This window comes from Corapipo altera, unplaced genomic scaffold (genome assembly GCF_003945725.1).
Source record: "Corapipo altera isolate COAL_440 unplaced genomic scaffold, ASM394572v1 75, whole genome shotgun sequence".
NCBI lineage: Eukaryota > Metazoa > Chordata > Aves > Passeriformes > Pipridae > Corapipo > Corapipo altera.
In genome coordinates, this window is record NW_020884887.1 from 4997228 (window position 1) to 5014848 (window position 17621).

The window sequence follows — 17621 nt, forward strand, 5'->3', positions numbered from 1 at the left end:
GGGGCAGATACGGAGTGATCCAGCTGAGTTGTGCCAACATGACGGATGGTGCACAGGGCAAGGCAGAGCTGAGCTCCAAATTGCCTCCACCTGGCACAGCCAGCTCAGTCAAGCCTGGTTTTTGGAGCCCCAACTCAGTGATTTCACCAGTGTCCTTTGTCGCTCCATTATTTCTTCAGCCTACTGGAGAAATCACAATTAACCACTGGTTAATTTAATCTTGCTGTCCAGATTAAATCCCTTACTGCTTAGGCTGGCAGTTTTTATCCTGGTGAGGAGTGAAGCCCTGCCAGCTTTCCCATGGGAGCCTTGTCTGCAAAATGGGAAGGCACTGGTATGTGTGCTCTCTGGAGCTGCCTGCTTATGCACTGCCCTACACACTGGCTTGTTGTGACACCCCAAAAAACCTCCTAACTGGGATTTGAGTTGCTGCTGGGAGACCTAAGATGTGAGCAGGGCTTGCAGAAAAGAGCAGCTCCCCTCCAGATCTATCCAATATGGGATGTTGTTTCTCCTTTTCTTATAAAGTGGGTTGAGAAGGTAAGTGGAACATGCTGGAGCAGGAAGAAGTGACTGATGGTGGATATTAAAAGGATTCTTTAATTACAGGATCTGAAGACTGAGTCCTTCATGGAGATATTTTTAAATTGTTTCTTTTTTTTTGGAAAAAAATCCCAGTGCTCCCAAGGAGTTCCCAGTAGCAAAAGCCCTGGTCTTCTGAGCATTGTTGACTCTGATCCCTTCAAGATGGGGCAAAAGAAAATGCTGTGCTTGTTAGAACTCTCCTGTTCAACTTCTCCTGCAGAGAAGTGTTTGTTTCCTTCCATCTGCTGCTTTTGCAAGGAAGGAAAATCAGCCTGTTCAGACACCAGGAAGTTCTTCAGCATTGGAACAGCAAGCTGGAAACGCAAAAACAATAACGGGCCGAAATTATCATACCTAAAAATACTCTGCATGACCCAGCCCCAGAGCAACTCAGATAATGCAGACGGCAGGGAGTGGATCCGTGGAATGTGGGCAGCACAGGGGCACGTGCCTGGCTCTCCTGCACCGTTGCAGCTTTTTCTCTCACCAAAGCATGTTTTGCTTTTACTGGGAGCTGCCGGCTGCCTCCCGTGTCTTTGTGCCCTGTATCTGCTCAAGCTGCTCGCACGGGAGATGAAAGCCAGATCCTCTGCAGGGAGAGCCCTACAGCTCTTGGATTTAAACTGAGCCCATCCCTACAATGGGATTGTTTCAGGCCAATCCTCAAAGGCAGCAGCTCTCCACACCTCCGAGGGGGCGCAGGGCAGGTGAGGTGGGAAGCAGGATAGGGTGGCACTGCCCACAGGCTGCTCTGATGGCAGACAAACCACACAACCCGCAAGTCACCCCAGGGGGGACACGGTTCTTGCCCTACAGCTGCAGCTGTGGGAAGTCTGTAGTGTCTCCTGCAATCAATTCCTACGAGGGCTGTGCCTCCAGTATTTGCTTTTCCTAAATCTCCGAGCCCTCGCTGCGTTTCCATGGTAACGCTAAGGGATCCGATGTGGGTTATTTGGAGACTCGAGGTTCTGGTAGAGAGAGCATCTCTCTCTGCTGAGCCCTGCAGCAGTTTTGGCTTTGTACACCAGAAGCTGCTGTTGTGCTGCAATAGCGGTGATGTGGAAACTCCCATGTGTGTGTGCAGGTCAGGAGTGCACTCACCTTCGGGCCAGCAGCACTTGGAGAATGGACTGAAGCAGTCCCAGGATGGGAATCGTTCAGATCTCAGCCAGGTCCCCTCCTCCTCTCCATCCCAGCAGAGGAACAGCCCCTGCTTAGCCCAGCACCTTGATCCTGTGCCTCTGAACCCACTGATAACGTGATTCCTGCCAGTGTCCATGGGACCAACGGGTCTGTCACACTGATACGATCCCAATGGGACAAGTGGAAGAGCTGTTTCACACAGAGCCAAAGCCCAGGCTGCCCTGCACTGCAGGGAGCTCCTCACCCAGCACCAGCCACCAAGAGACCTGCCTGCCTGCTGGCTGACCACTGCTCATGGAAACACATGGGGCTTGGAACTTATTTAGTCTCTGTGGCTTAAAACCCTTCCCGTGTCTGACCACAGCCATCCGGCTACAGCCTGTCACACCCATCATTCCCTATCCAAATGCAAACGATGAGACAATACCAGGAGCACTGGTTCTAGCCAGGTCATTTAAATTATTAAAATGAGAAGGAACTGCTTGGGCTGGATCCCAGCAAAGCAATTTGTATCTTATTCTTTCTTCTAATGAAAGTTAAAAGCTTTCTAACTTTGAAGTAAGGGCTTTGCATCCCAACAATGATCCAAACCTGTGCAAGGAGAGGTTGGGCACATTTCCATCAGAGCTTAAAGGCAGCCAGAGCAACAACAGGAGGGTGTTTTGGGAATACCATTGTGCCAGGAGCAGCGTGGATACCTGCAGGTCGTGATCTCTCCATCCCGCAGAACGACCCCAACATGCCGTGAAGTGTGTCCCTACAGGATAGTTCAAGTGTGAGAGTGGCTTGTTATGATGTGACAAGGCTCTGATTTAGGGATGAGAGGCTGAAGGACGGAGTCGGGGGGATCCCTGCTGTGAGGGGGGCACCCCAGCAGAACCACACTGAAATATTTGCTGCCTTTTTAATAATGTTTTAATAATGTATTTGGTTCCCAAAGCTTTATCTGGCCAACGGGCCCTCTTGCAGTGCCGGTGACGGCTTCATCCGAACAGCCGGGTGGCAGCCGCGGCGCTGGGTGGATTTAACCGCTTCCCCGAGTTCTACCACCAAACCTCGGCCCTGCCACCTCCCGGCTCCCCGGGGCCGGGCCCGGCAGGGCCGCGGGGGCCGGGCCGGGCTCTCACCGCCCACCGACAGGGCGGTGCGGGGGGCGGCCCGCGGAAGCGATCCGGGGAGGAGGCGGCGGTCCCGGGCGGCGGGCGGGCGATCCCGGGCGGAAGCGATCCCCGGGCGAAGGCGGCGATCCCCGGGCAGAGGCGACCCCGGGCGGGTGATCCCGGGCGGAGGAAGCGATTCCAGGCGGCCCCACCATGAAGCTCATCATCCTGGAGACGTACTCCCAGGCCAGCGAGTGGGCGGCCAAGTACATCCGCAACCGCATCGTCCAGTTCGGGCCGGGCCCCGGGCGGTTCTTCACGCTGGGGCTGCCCACAGGTGGGTACCGGGGGGTGGGAGCGGGGCCAGGGTCCAGCCCGGCCCCTGCCCCGGCTGAGGCGGCGGCTCCCCGCAGGCAGCACCCCGCTGGGATGCTACAAGAAGCTGGTGGAGTATTACCAGAACGGGGATCTCTCCTTCAAGTACGTGAAGACCTTCAACATGGACGAGTACGTGGGTGAGTGCCCGCAGCCAGCGCTCCTGGCTCTCCTTCCCTGCCCTGCCGGGTGTGTTTGTCTCTGCCCTTGCGCCTGGTGCCGCAGCCGGACACCACAGCAGTGCGTGGTGGGGCAAGAAATTCCGCCTTCGAAGGGCTCCAGGTAAGATGGAACAACATTTCATAGAAAGACAGGATCACAGAATCAGTTAGGATGGAAAAGACTTCTGAGATCATTGAGTCCAACCTATGACCAAACACCATCTTATCAACCAGACTGTAGCACTGAAGTGCCACGTCCAGTCTTTTCTTAAACACCTCCAGGGAATTAGCCAAGGTAATGATGGGGACAATTTAAAAACCTGTGGAAGAAATTTGAAATTTTTTCCATACTGAAGGGTATTGGATGTTGGCTGTATTACACACACTATTACAGACACTGCTGTATTTTACCTGCACTGATGTGCTGACCAAGTAAGGAGCCAGCTTGTCATTTCAAACTCAGATAGTGTGCAGCGTTAACTACCACCTTTGCTCTGGGATTATAAAGGTCACTGTAGCTCAGGTCCCTTACTCAGTGTGTTCCCTGAATGCCCTTCAGTAACTTCTGCTAAGATAGCAGGGGACTGTTTCTTTTCTGAAGCTGTGGTGAAAGAGCCTCTTTGGAAGAAAGAGAGTTCCAAAGGTGAAAAACATACAGGCTAAATATTTGCTAATGCTAATTTTACCCTGGTTGAGATTTTTTTCTGTGAACGATCCTAATCAAGCAGCATTAGGGAATAAGCAGCCCAGTGTGGGTTTATAGCATTCGAAGGGAAAAAATACGCAATAATGATATAATTATTATTATTTCTCAGGCTTTTGCACTTTGTTTTAATCACTCTTGCTAATATGAACTGGGAGGAAGGCTGAAAAGGTACTGACAGATGAGGCACGGTACACACCTGCTTTTCTGAAAATCTGCTGCATGTTAATATGGGCACATGTCTTATAGGAGCTGATTGACCTTAATTCTGCTATTTAGGAAAATAAAAACAACTCATGAAAGCTGAGGGAGTGACAAAGGACAGACAGATCAGTGCTCCGTTACCAAAGCCACTCCAAGGGTATGGAAGTGCTTTATGTTATGATGTTTTTCCATCTGGTCTTAGTCCTGTGCGTGCTCTGTTACCAGGTCTCCCGAGGGATCACCCAGAAAGTTACCATTCCTTCATGTGGAAAAACTTCTTTAAGCACATTGACATTTCACCAGAGAATGTCCACATTTTGGATGGAAATGCACCTGATCTCCAGGCAGAGTGTGACGCATTTGAGGAGAAAATCAAAGCAGCTGGAGGAATTGAACTCTTTGTTGGAGGTGAGAATTGTCAGGATTGTTCACTTCCAGTGTCTTTCAGTGGATTTGCAGTGAAAGGCACCCCACAGTCCACCACCCTGGGCACTGATGTGTGTTGGCAGCCTTGTCTCCCAATGTACTGCTCCCACAGTTTTCTGGTTTTCAGTCTAGTCAGTGAATTGTTCAGGAAATGATTAGCAGAAGAAATGGGAAGAGCTAGAATGATACAAATGCAAAATGTATTATAGTTGTCAGTGCTGACAGGAAACTCCTGGGAGTTAGAGTCCTTGAGCCAACAGGAGCACAAACTTCTCCCATCAGTTTGCCTTGAGATTCTGCCACCTACTTTGCTTTATTGTTGTCCCAGCACAGTTAGGGAAGAGTCTGTTGACTTCAGAGGGGCCTTTTGCTGTCATTCTACCAGACACATTTGAGCTTGACCGGAAGAATTACAGGTGTTTTTTTCAGATCTGTGTTTCTGGAAGCACTGACTGTCCTTCTTGTGGGAGAGCTGTTGGCTCTGCTCCTACAGCTGACCCTCTTCTCCCGCTATCTCTGTCCCAGGTATTGGCCCGGATGGTCACATTGCCTTCAACGAGCCGGGATCAAGTTTGGTGTCCAGGACACGAGTGAAGACCTTGGCCATGGACACCATATTGGCTAATGCCAGGTTCTTTGATGGTGACCTCTCCAAAGTCCCCACAATGGCCTTGACAGTCGGAGTAGGCACTGTCATGGATGCCAGAGAGGTTAGGAGAAAAGCAGTGGCTTCCTATAGTAGCTCTGGAGCAGCTAAATGTTATCCTGTTTTGAAGCAACAACCCTGACTGCCCTTCTCTGTGTCTTGGGGTGCAGGTGATGATTCTGATCACAGGAGCCCACAAAGCCTTTGCTTTGTACAAAGCCATCGAGGAAGGCATCAATCACATGTGGACAGTGTCTGCCTTCCAGCAGCACCCCAACACCGTGTTCGTGTGTGACGAGGATGCCACGCTGGAGCTCAAAGTCAAGACAGTGAAATACTTTAAAGGTGAGTGTTTGACCAGGCCAGGCAGCTCTTTTGGTAGTTTTTAAGTGGTACAAGCCATGCTTTGCATTAGATGTTTCTGTGTAATCACCTCCCAAAGGAGTATATTCCTTAAATATATCACAGTAATCAGTGTGAAGGTAAATGCTTAAGTGCTCAGGTGTAAGGGCAAAGGAACAAGGACACCAGTAATGTCTAATTTCATCAGCATCCAATGAATGACAATTTTGCTTTATTATATCTACTTAAATCATCTTTTTACTTTCTCCATCAGGTTTAATGCTGGTTCACAACAAGCTCGTGGAGCCCTTGTACAGCATGAAGGAAACAGGAGCAGAGAGGAGCCAGTCTAAGAAGCCGTACAGTGACTGATCTGCTCAGGGCAGTGCTGAACCAGCTGTTGAAAATAGCTGAAAAAAAAAGGGAATTTCTGCAAAAACTGATCTCATATTTGTTCTTAAATTAGCAGAATGGTCATATGGTTGCTTCTCTCCATTAAAGAGACAGATGCCAAACACCTGCCTTAATTAACCAAATGGATGGATCCAGTGCACTGTGTTCCACAAACTTCTGTCACTAACTCATTCTCTGAAGGTGAAGTCAGTGAAGGATGAGTTGTTTGATCTATGAACTGACTGTAATCTTGGACTGTAGGCTGCAAAACTGAAACATGAGGATAAGTGACAGTACAACACAAACTGAGTGGGTAAACACTTTAGGGTGTATTCCTTGTAATTAGGACAAGTACCTCGTGTGTCATTCTTTCTCCATGAAACACTCCTGCATTAGAATAATGGAAAATGGGAAGCGAACTTGTCCAAGTGGAGAAGGGAAAGCTTCATATGAGCAGCCCCAGAGCCAGGAGGGGATCAGCAAGAGGATGAAGCCGGGAGGAAGATGAGAAGAGACAGTGGGACCTGAGTGGAGACAAAATGCTCAGACTGGATAGAAAGATAAAACCTCCCCATGGGGACAGCCAAGCAATGGGGCAGATTCCCCAGAAGCTGTGCAGGCTCTGTCCTTAGGAGGTTTCCAAACTCTGACTGGATAAAGCCCTGGCTGAGCCCTGCTTTGAGCCAGATGTTGGACTTGAGATCACCTCAGCACAGGAGGCTACAGCAGCATTCACCCACACAGGGTTAATCATGCAGTTTGGGCATCTGAGGATGTTATTGATGTCACACAAGAAGCCCTTCATGTTCAGCCCCAGGGTATAACTTTCTATGCCCTGGTGCTTTATGAAGTACTCAAAAGGGTAGATTTGTTCAGATGAAGCAGAAGTGACCTCTCTGTGCTCAGCACTGTTCATTGTAACAGGGCAGAGCCTGAAGCAATACGTTCTCTCTCCTCACTGCAGAACTTTCCAGTGCTCTGAGTAAATGCCAAACCAGCCTCCAAGGAAATGCTCTGTTCCCACTGGCTTCAGCCTCTCTTTAATAACAGAAGTCCCACATGGGTGGACAACAGCCTGTACTAGCAAGACCCCACTAATTCTGATATGTGATTCCATCCAGTTCTACCACAGGAGGAGCAAGAAAACTGACCAACATTTATTTTCTTTATGCAGAAGTTTTGTAAGCTGTTGATCTGTAATGCAACTTTCTAGACTAAACACCTTTAATTTTTTCTAAATGGTGGCATTGACTGTATCTGTGCTTGTGAAACCAAAGCTGTCCTGGAAGCAGTTTGGTAGGAATAGCTCCTGCTGCTCCCTACTTCCTTGCCCAGTGTTTGCTGGCAGGTTTCCACCAGACACCTGCTATGGTTCTGTCCTGCCAGGCAGCAGGCATCCCACATGAAAATGTGGGAGCCTTTAAAGGAGAAAGGAGGAGGCCACAGCTCTACCTGGTACCACAAAGTGTTTTTAAATAATTTAATTGCATGCAGAGAAATGGTGAAAGTGAGGTTTTCAAGAGGGGAAAAGACTGAGGGAGAAAATCTGCACTCTGTTGCCAGAGCTGCTGCTTTGCTCTCTCTACAGGCAGATGCTGTTTTTAGCTGTCCTGCCTTTGCAACACCAGCTGATTGTCCTACATGTGCAGTCATCTGCTTGTCCCTTCCCCAGAGGGTCTGTCCTCCTCTGCCTCGCTGCAGAAACTCCAGCCCAGGGGTCCCCGAATTTATACAGGGTGGTGGCTACATCACTCCTCCTCCTCCCTCCACACAAAGTCCTTGAAAGCTGAGGTGGTTCATTGCTACATCTTCCAGTACTTCACTATTTGTGCTCTGGTTCATCCCCAGCCATGGATCTTCATCCCCATGTACCCTTTGTCATCCCAGCCCTGCCCTCAGCCCACCTCTGTCCTGGTTTAGGGGATCCAATGCCATCTCCTCCATCCAGGCAGGATAAGGGGGTTTATGCATATGTTTCTCCTTGTCACAAACATTCCCCATGCCTACATACACAGCTCAGCAGGAAGAAAGTCCCCTCCAAAGGCAGGCAGCTTTGTGATTCAGCCTGGAGAGTTAAAAACTGGCCAGAGGGGAAACAGCTCAGAGCTGAATCCAACATGGTGATCCCAGAGCAGTGTCCCAACAGCCACCCTGTCTCAGTCAGGGGCTTGTACCTCCAAGGGAAAACCAGGGCCCTTTGGGTGGGAGGGCACTTTGCATACATAAATGTCCAAAACTCCATGAGCAGAACACGTGCTGTGCCAGCTTCACCTGGGAGCTCTGAGCCCAGCTCTGGGTTGTCCCATTCCACAGCCCCATGGCACACGAGCACTGGAGCCAATGGCCACCTGGACACTGACCTGTGCTGCCAAATCCATACCAGAATGAAGACAAACAGAGAGACAACTGTGTTTACCATCTTAAAGTGAATTTAGTGCATGTGAAAGGTGCAGGAAATGCAAATCATACACAAGGTAAACTTTTCCTACACGCTGACTTACAGCCTAAACTGAGGTGAGATTCAGTCTCACCATCTCATCTTTTTAATCTCTGCCTCTTCTGACAGTATAGACTCTCATCCTCTAGGAAAGGAACTGAAGCAGCACTCATTTTGGCCACATATCCCAGTATAAATTTATGAACTATCATTCAAAACTGAGTGAGAGGTGATCACTTTGAGTTTCTGAAGAGTCTTCCATCTCCTGACCTATCCTTCCATGCCCTACTACTTTGGAACACAGCACACGTAGCTTTAATTTCCAAATAAACTTTTAGACTGTTCTGCAAGTGGAAAAACTTGTAAAAAATTAATGCTTCCCTCTGGTAGTTACCTTCATGTTTATAAAACTACTTGCTGAGATTTTAGGGAAAACAATTTGCTTTCTGACTAATTTGAAGTCCAAAACTAGTGGAAGTAAGGGATCTAGTCCAGAAGCAAAAGTATCAACTAATCAAATTTCTAACGTGAAGAGTTCATAAAAAATAAATTACTTCATCATCTGAGAATACAAGGTAATTGTCAGTGTCTTGAAGAATCATCTTTGCCTGGTACTTTTCACCCTCTCACATCCTCAGGTCACTGCCTTAGCACTCATCACTGGAAAAAACAAGGAGAGGCAATGGGAGTGAATCCAACAGCAACACCGGGTTGAGTCACCAACCTGACAGAAATTTCTGGAAAAGGCTGTTGGTCATTTTCTGCCCAAGCACTCAGGGATACAAAGGCCCAGGCACAACAGCCAGCGAGAAGGAGGTTGGGGATAATCAGCTTTAATGTCATTAGAAAGTACCGGTGACAGAGCCACGAGCTGCTTTTCAGAGAAACACGTCAGGAAATTCATAAAAGCAACAAACTTTGTTGCTGAATTTAGAAGAAATTTTCTGTACTGTATCAGAAAACTTCCCCAGTCCAAGCAGTACCACTGAACAGCTCTAGAAAGAGCTCTACAGCTCTAACCAACTGCCCAAAAACCCACAATATTCACGATCCAAGTCTCCAAATGTCGGTCTCCCTAAAGAAACCCCCAAATCTCTCCATGATTTGAGGCTTCTGTTTGCTTTTAAAAAAGGGGCATCTCTTGGTATATATTTTTCCAGTAATTTTCCAGTAATTTTCCAACTTCTGACTGGTTGTATTTAATATAGTAATGTCTTTAATAATCGATGTGATTGTTAGGGCATTCCATGATGATCCTGACCCCAGGATGGGTAAAGTGGTCTCCTTTGGCTTTGGCAACAGGCTCTGAGGTGTGAGTATCCTGCAGTGCAGGGTAGTTACCACTCTTCTATCACACAATGGAAGTGAAAAGCAAACAAAGGACACTAAAAAAAAAGCATCTGTCTCTGGTTTGTTCACCTTTTGTTGCTGGAGAAAGCTACTGGTCATCATCTTCAACTTCCCAGTACTCCCCATCATCGATGTGCATGGCTTGAAACAATCTGCAAGACAGAAAATTAGTGGTAATAATGCTAAATATGTTTAAAGCAATCTAAATGCAACAAAAAGTACAAAAGCAGTAAGTTTCACTGTTTTTTTCAGTATCACAAACCACTCATGATGTCAATGTCAAATTAAGTAAAAGACTCTGCACTTCTACAGCTCGTTACACCAGAAGGTTTGATGGTACCTTACACACATCATATCCCAAGAAATCCCTGAAAATATTAATCATCCAAACCATATTAAAGTTACCCAGCAGGCTGCTGTTCCTGGGTGGTCTTTAGGCAGGATATAATCAGCAGCCAAACCTGCCTGCTCCAGACAACTCATAATCTCATTGGACACATGGAATTGGGCAAATGAAACATATGAGCATCAGTGGGGCACAGGGGGGACAAAAAGGCACTTGGCAGTGCTGGGGTAATGGCTGGAATAGATGGTCTTAGGTCTTTTCCAACCTAAATGGTTCTATGATTCCCTGATTCTAAATTATTCTTTATAAAGCACAGGAGCTTAGTCAAGACAAGGGGAGGTTAAGCTACACTAAAATAAAAAAGGACAACAGGAGAAAAAGGAAAACAGAGTAGGAAGTGAAAAAATACTGTTGGGAGAAGAGAGAATGCTGAAAAAGGGCCAAGAACAAGAAAAATCCTGTCAGCCACATCTATTACAGCAGAATGGATGGTGGACAGAGAAATTTATTGGGATTTTGACTTTGGATCCAGGCACTACTATCCCAGTAATGGGCACACATCCCTATGGAATACACAAAGCCGAGAGACTGCCACTGTCACATCCCTCTGAGCTGCCTTTCACCTGTCCTGACAGCAGCAGCACCCTCTTTCCCTTGATCCTTCCCCAGCAGTGATGATGTGAGGCAAGTCTTCAGCTGTTTAAAAGCAGCTTTCTGATCCAAAACCCTATGCTGCACCTCAGCATCTTCATGGAAACACTTCCCTGCAGGCTGTTTGTCAGGCAGAGGCAGCACAGAAAGGATGAGGTCATGACCTTGACCAAAAAAAAATCAGGAACAGGCCCACAGGTCTCCTCCAGAATTTTGAAACAAAAAAAATCTTAAAAAGCAAAAGCACATCTTGAATCACTCCTGATTTTTACTGTTACTGTTGGTTCCTTGTAAGGGAGAAAAAACTATGTCTTAAACTATAGCTACAAATTTCAAGGTAAGAATCTGGGAGAGACTTAGAAAAAGTAGAAAATAAGTGTTCCAGTGCTAGAGGAAATACCTGTAAGCACCAACCTGTTAAAGCAGGGGGAAGAAGGGTCATTGAAGTGCCGGTAGGGGTTGGCCCTGGACAGAGAGCCCATGCAGAGCCAGCAGAAGTACTGCATGCACCCTGTGCACGTCATTTTGTTACAGCCATCGAGCTTCTGAGGGGAAAAAACAAGAAACAGCAACATCAGCATCTTACTGTGTCAGGCTTCAGTCTCTCTCTGACAACAGCCCTCAAAACTATACCAGCCAATTAATACATTCAACCCCGACTCCATCACACACTGATTTTTTTTTTCACTGTTCAACAGAACTGGGAGCTGGAATCCCAGCATTGTAAATTGGCTATACTACTAAAAACACTGGAAATTAATATTTTTCTGAAGCTGGTTTTATTTCCTGGCTATAGTGTGAAGCTGCAGTAACCTGAATCACACAGCAAATGAAAGGATTCAGACAGATCCATAGTCAACCTGGATCTGTTTAGTACTAGAGCCTGAACACCACCAACTGCTGGATGATCTCAAATCCCTGAGCCCCACAAACATCACCTCGCCTCCTTTTCCATGTAACACAGACAGAAATGGAAAGTTCTTTTAATATTTCCTAGAAATTCCCCTTCCCTGGTGAAGCTGGAGGCTACAAACACATCTCTGTCCCAGCCTAAACACAGAACTGCCTTAATTTCTGTTAATTTCTGTTCCCATGATTTTCCAGCCTTTCCCTCCATTCTCACCTCTATATGAGTCCCGCAGCAAGGACAAGACTTGGAGTTCTTTTCCAGCCACTCCTTACTCTCCATCTCCTCGAGGGCTTTCTGAATCACTCGCTTGCCATAACGTTGTTCCAAAAATCTTTTAGTTGCCTCATCTGCTTCCAAATAGCTGTTTCGTAAATCCATTAATTTCTCTGGGGAACAAAACCAAAGCAAACCAAACAGCTTTTGTAATATATCATATAAAGAAGTCCAGCTAATTGCAGCATAAAGATTTTCAAAGGAAACTAACATAATTCATTAAAAATCAAGAAAAATATTAGAAAACGTAAAATATTAAAACCCCTCTGCCCCAAAATTCAAGAGTTTTACACTGTTTCATTATAACAGAGACTTGTCAATGGCATCAGGACAAGTCTACAATGTAAAGTAAAGTTTTGAAAATGGAATTTTCTCTGAACATACATTTAATGAAACTTGGTCACAGGATTTTGAGGCCAAACAGAGAGAGAAGCTTCCATCTGATTTCAGTATTAACTCTGACTACACGAAGTAGTTGATTCACATGAAAAGGTAAAAAAAAATACATATAAAATTATTCTTCCCCTACTATGGCCTCTCAGCATTTGACAACCAGCAGTCTGGGGACCTCCTAAGCTGTGGAGTGTCATCAAAGGAATAATATTTAACTGCCAGCAACAGACCTACTCCAAATGAAATGTGTCTGGTCTTTTAGAAAGCTCACAGGGAGGAGTTTGCTTGCTCAATTTCTGACTATTTCACACAAGATTTAACTGCACCTCGATGTGCTTTTGGAACACAGGGCGGAGGTGCCTCACCTGCGGTGACCTTGCACGGAGACACCCCGTGGTAGGTCATCTTGCAGAGGGTGCAGAAGGCGTAGTTGCAGCAGGAGCAGATGCCCATGGTGCAGCCGGGCTCCTGCATCACGGGGGTCTGGCAGCCCGGGCGGGGGCAATACACCACATCGGCCATCAGGTCCAGGCTGGACTGCAGGAGCAGCCGGTCATAGCGGGCAAAGAGCTCCTCTCCAACCAGCTCCTTCACCTAAAGGCCACAGAGAGACGTTAGGAAAAAATTCTTCCCTGTGAGGGTGGTGAGGCCCTGGCACAGGTTGCCCAGAGAAGCTGCGCCTGTCCCATCCTTGGAAATGTTCAAGGCCAGGTTGGATGGGGCCTGGAGCACCTTGGTCTAGTGGAAAGTGTCCCTGCTTATGGCAGGGAAGTGGAACAAGATGAGCTTTAAGGTCCCTTCCAATCCAAACCATCCTGGGATTCTATGATTACTTGCATCTGAAATTCTGAGCCTGCTACCATCAGCAAAACACAGGAAGGCAATGAAAAAATCCCTACAGTTGGAATGAATCCACTTTATTCTCCAACAGGTCATGAAAATATTCCTAGAAATGCTATTCTAATAATAATTAGGAAAAGGGAAAGCATGCAGTGTTAAATGGAATGCGCATGCAGTGTCAAATAGAATGGGAGGCTGCTGATCAATGCCATTACTAATAAACTGGGCAAAATAGGTGCCAAGGCATCCAGTTTTAACTCCAATGACTCTGTGTCTGTGTGGCTCAGAGCATGAAGAAAATGTCCCCAGGTATACTCCCTGGAAAATGTCCCCAGGAGTCCTCCCTCTGTGCTGGGCACTACTGAAGCACCTCCAGTCCTGGGTTCAGTTCTGGGCCCCTCACAACAAGAAAGACATCGAGGGGCTGGAGTGTGTCCAGAGAAGGGCAACAGAGCTGGGGAAGGGGCTGGAGCTAAGGGAGCTGGGGGGGCTCAGCCTGGAGAAAAGGAGGCTCAGGGGTGACCTTCTCACTCTCCCCAAATCTCTGACAGAAGCCAGGTGGGAGTCGGGCTCTGCTGCCAGGGAACAAGGGACAGGACAAGAGGAAATGGCCACAAGTTGTGCCGGGGGAGGTTCAGGTTGGACACCAGGAATTTCGTCTTGGAAAGGGCTGTCAGGCATTGGAAGGGGCTGCCCAGGGAGGTTGTGGAGTCCCCACCCCTGGAGGTGTTCAGGGAATGACTCGATGCTCTGGTCTGATTGACAAGGTGGGGATTGGTCACAGATTGGACTCTGTGATCTCAGAGGTCTTTTCCAGCCTCAGTAACTCTGAGATTCCCAATGCTCACTATGCAGAGCCACACTCTGTCCCTGTAATTGGGGGTGACTTAGCAGGACTCTCCAGCCCTGTGTGCACACATGTATTACCTGGCCAGGAGTGGCGACAGAAGAACACTTGGGCTCGGGGCAGTTGAGGCAGTGGACTTGCCCGTCCCTGATCTGAATCTCAAAGTAGTCCTTCAGGCAGGCCTTGCAGTACACGTGGCTGCAGTCGGTGAAGTGCATGCACTCGCTGCCCAGCTTCTCACAGAAGCAGATATTGCACAAATACATCTTACTGTTAAAGCACTTCCTCCTCTGGGCCTGGTCAAAGTCCAAGATTTCCCTGATCAGACTCGACAACGACTCCACGTCCTGCACAGCTCTGGCATCCATGATTTCCTCCTCAGCTGTGGCAGAGCCTGCTGCACCCCCACAGTCCTTCCCAGCGTCGAGAGGCCCCAACGGCGTCCGACTCTGTGCTGTCCCTTGAGGGCACATTTTTAACTCATATGGGGATGAAATATTCAGGTAACTCAGTGTTTCTTCCTTCAGAAACTGCATCCAGGCAAATAGGACCACACAGCCTCGATTCTCTTCCCACACATTGTCCAAGTGTTTGCAAAGAGCGCTGAGCTGGAAAAGAACAAACAATTCCTGATTTTGGTTAAGTTCTGACAGCTCCTTACTGAGTTCCTCTCCTCCCACGGTCCATAGTGCACACTTTGATTACAGATCCACCAGTTTTTAATCTATCCATAAAACACATATAAAATAGTTTGCCTCTATGCAAACTCTTCTTCCTCGGAACAGTGACCAAGTTAAAACAAGAAGGAGACAAAAGAAGAGCCAACTGAACAGCAATGTCATTATTTTTATTTAATTTCATTACCATTCCCTAGAATGCTGTTAATTATTAACTTGCTCAGATCTCTCAAAATGTCAAAAATCTTCTGCAAACCTGGGCCTGGGAGAGCCATTTCCCACTGAGGGTGAACACAGGTGGTGATGTCGATGGGTAGTCGGGTGGGAGCTCAAAATTCAGCACGAGGGGAGGCAGGAAGCACACGGAGTACTCGAACCCACTGCTCTGGAGGCTTTCTGTGGAACTGCCTGAACCTGAGACAACCGAGGCAGGTTGAGAAATAACAGGAAAATGAAAATTAATGAACCGTCACTGTTTATGACAGCACCCAATCTCTTTTAATTTGATACATTTCCGGGGTTAAAATTATCTGTTCGACCCTAAATAACTAAACTCAGTGCAGTAAAACATCATGGGGTTGTAGCTCTGTGATTAAAGCAGAACACCACAACTGTGAAATGTCAGATCCTGCTCAAACCAGGAACATGGAAAGACATATCCTCAAGGGAATAAAAAAATAATAAATGAACTTAATTATTCTGAAGAAATACTATTACTCATCTGTAAAGTTTATTAAAGGGTTAAACTACTCAAATACAAACCCCAACACTACCACAAGCACAGCAAAGGCTGAGCCATGGTTTGTCCAGTCACTGCTCCTGCACGACACTCCACAACCAGGAAATGAGCTTGGTAAAACCTCCCTGGGGATAACACAAAACATCTCAACTCACCACTCACAAAAATTTTGAAGTCTTGAGGCAACTCCAGACAAATTCTTGTTTCTCCTCCTTGGGCAGACTCGGCTCTCTTAAACTCATCTTCATCATAGATGCTGGCCAGAGCCAACAGCTCGTCCTCCTGAGCTTCCTTGTCCTCTGAAGACATTTAACTTTCCTGTGGAGTTACCACCACTCTGCAACATGAACTGAGTTAACACGTCCTATTCCAATGATTAATTTGGGTTATCTATGTTATACTACTGTAAGAGTTAGAAACCCAAGTAACTGATCCTAATCAATGTGAAATATAACTAAAAGTTTTTTACAGGCTGAAAAAAAAATGGTAGCTTTATAAAATAAAAAACTCTCGCACACAACAGAATATTGAGAAGGCAGAAAGCAAACCGTGTGTTAGTAGCTAAAGACAGATGTAAGGGAGGAAATAATGAAATACAGAGATAGCACAAGTGACACAGGGACATTTCACTGATGTTTGAAAGAGAAAACAGACCCCAAAAAACACATGAAAAAGGAATTAGTAACAGTAGCTCTTGTCCAATGTTCTAAAGCAAACAAGGAAACAGTCCTATCTGTGATTAGTTATTGAAGATGTCAGTTAAAAGGTTCAAATCCTGCCTGCACAGGTACCTTGTAGATGCGCCCCTAGAGTATCTCTCAGTTCTAGATTTGGGAAAATAAAGCCACATTTGATGGATTACCTTCAGACTCACAGCAGCGCGGTGGCAGGGCCGAGGTGCTGGTCCGTGACCATTCCTGTCTGGGGCCGGGGTCGGGCACTTCTCTCGTAAGGCACGAACTCGTCGGTGTTTGTGGGAGGAACCAGCGGTTCTGGCAGCGGCTCTGGGGCTGCGGGCGGACAAACAACACACGCTCAGGGGTTAAAGGCCCCTCCGCGCTCCCATCCCCAACACCCACAGCACCGCATCCGAGCGGGGGATGATTATTCCCAGGTGGATGTTTATTCCCAGCTTGAGGAGCAGTGGCCGCGTTGCGCGTGCCGGGCAGACCCGGGGGCCCCAGCACGGGGCGGGCACGACCCCACGGGGATGGGGGGGACGGGAGGAGCTCAGGAATAACCCCCAAATTCCAGGCCGAGCCTGGCGCCGGCGGCCCCGCCGCTGCTATGGCGGTTACCGCCGTTCCCACCGCTCCGCCTGACGCCGGGAGCCCCGCGGGAGCAGCGGGAGCACCCGCGGCCCCCGGGGCGGAGGGAGCCCCGGCCCGGCCCCGCCCCACCCGGTCCCTCACCCAGGGCAGTGCGGGCCCGGGGACGGCGAGGGGGGCCCGGCTCAGCCCCTGGCGGAGCGGCGGCGGGGAGGGAAGGGGAGGGAAGGGACGGGAAAGGACGGGAAGCGCTGCCGGGCGGAGGAGGCGCCGGCCCGGCCCAGCCCCGCAGCTCCCCCGGCGGCCGGGAGGGCCGGGCCGGCCCAGCCCGGGGGTGCTCAGGGAACGGCCGCCCCCGCCCCGCCCCAGACAGGCACCGAACGGGTACCGAGCCCCCCGATCCATCAGCGATACTTCTTTACATTCGTACATTCCAGTTCAACATGAAGAACTTCTTCGCGTGGAGGGTAACAGAGCACTGGAACAGCTACCCAGGAGGGGGGCGTTGAGTCTCCTTCTCGGGAGACATTCCAAACACACCTGGACTCGTTCCTGTGGCTCCTGTTGCAGGTGACCCTGCCTGGGCAGGGGGTGTTGGACTCCAGAAGTCCCTCCCAACCCCAGCCATTCCGTGGTTCTGTGATTACAGTGGGCTTGAACCGACACCCCTCACACCCCGCCAAGTCCCTGGGGGCATGGAAGCCTTAAAAACCCGGTGCAGCCCCGGAGTCCCTGTACACTCCAGTAAGGGGGGACACAGCCCTTCCATCCACCCCGACACCATCCTTTCTCTATTGGAATCAACAGCTGGA

General features: G+C 48.4%; 2 protein-coding genes across 5 annotated transcripts; one reads left to right on the plus strand and one right to left on the minus strand.

Annotated features, from left to right (window-relative positions):
* The first annotated feature begins 2918 nt into the window (after window positions 1–2918).
* Window positions 2919–7317, plus strand: GNPDA1 (glucosamine-6-phosphate deaminase 1). The gene is made up of 6 exons (XM_027643713.1): window positions 2919–3165; window positions 3242–3343; window positions 4497–4679; window positions 5223–5407; window positions 5514–5688; window positions 5960–7317. Exons 1-6 carry the CDS (start codon window positions 3042–3044, stop codon window positions 6055–6057), a joined length of 867 nt encoding a protein of 288 aa, XP_027499514.1. The 5' UTR covers window positions 2919–3041; the 3' UTR covers window positions 6058–7317.
* Window positions 7318–9708: 2391 nt separating this feature from the next.
* On the minus strand, window positions 9709–17030 carry RNF14 (ring finger protein 14). Of its 4 annotated transcripts, none has more exons than XM_027643708.1 (9): window positions 16954–17030; window positions 16404–16551; window positions 15697–15859; window positions 15059–15216; window positions 14206–14733; window positions 12804–13032; window positions 11986–12158; window positions 11277–11407; window positions 9709–10017 (listed from the first exon to the last, which is right to left on the minus strand). In XM_027643708.1, the coding sequence occupies exons 3-9, from the start codon at window positions 15848–15850 to the stop codon at window positions 9954–9956; spliced, it is 1437 nt and encodes a 478-aa protein (XP_027499509.1). In that variant the 5' UTR covers window positions 15851–15859; window positions 16404–16551; window positions 16954–17030; the 3' UTR covers window positions 9709–9953. The 4 variants fall into 4 exon arrangements, with proteins under 4 accessions (XP_027499509.1, XP_027499510.1, XP_027499511.1 ...); XM_027643709.1 differs by having other exon boundaries at window positions 16404–16543; window positions 16954–16971; XM_027643710.1 differs by lacking the exon at window positions 16954–17030 and having other exon boundaries at window positions 15697–15878; window positions 16404–16833.
* Between the last annotated feature and the right edge of the window lie 591 nt (window positions 17031–17621).

Coding starts and splice junctions, on each gene's coding strand:
- GNPDA1 (XM_027643713.1), top strand. CDS start 3,042: ATGAAGCTCATCATCCTGGAGACGTACTCCCAGGCCAGCGAGTGGGCG. Junction 4,680..5,222: donor AATTGAACTCTTTGTTGGAG/GTGAGAATTGTC, acceptor TCTCTGTCCCAG/GTATTGGCCCGGATGGTCAC. Junction 5,689..5,959: donor GACAGTGAAATACTTTAAAG/GTGAGTGTTTGA, acceptor TTTCTCCATCAG/GTTTAATGCTGGTTCACAAC.
- RNF14 (XM_027643708.1), bottom strand. CDS start 15,850: ATGTCTTCAGAGGACAAGGAAGCTCAGGAGGACGAGCTGTTGGCTCTG. Junction 13,033..14,205: donor CTGTCGCCACTCCTGGCCAG/GTAATACATGTG, acceptor TGTGGCCTTTAG/GTGAAGGAGCTGGTTGGAGA. Junction 12,159..12,803: donor TCCGTGCAAGGTCACCGCAG/GTGAGGCACCTC, acceptor TTTGTTCCCCAG/AGAAATTAATGGATTTACGA.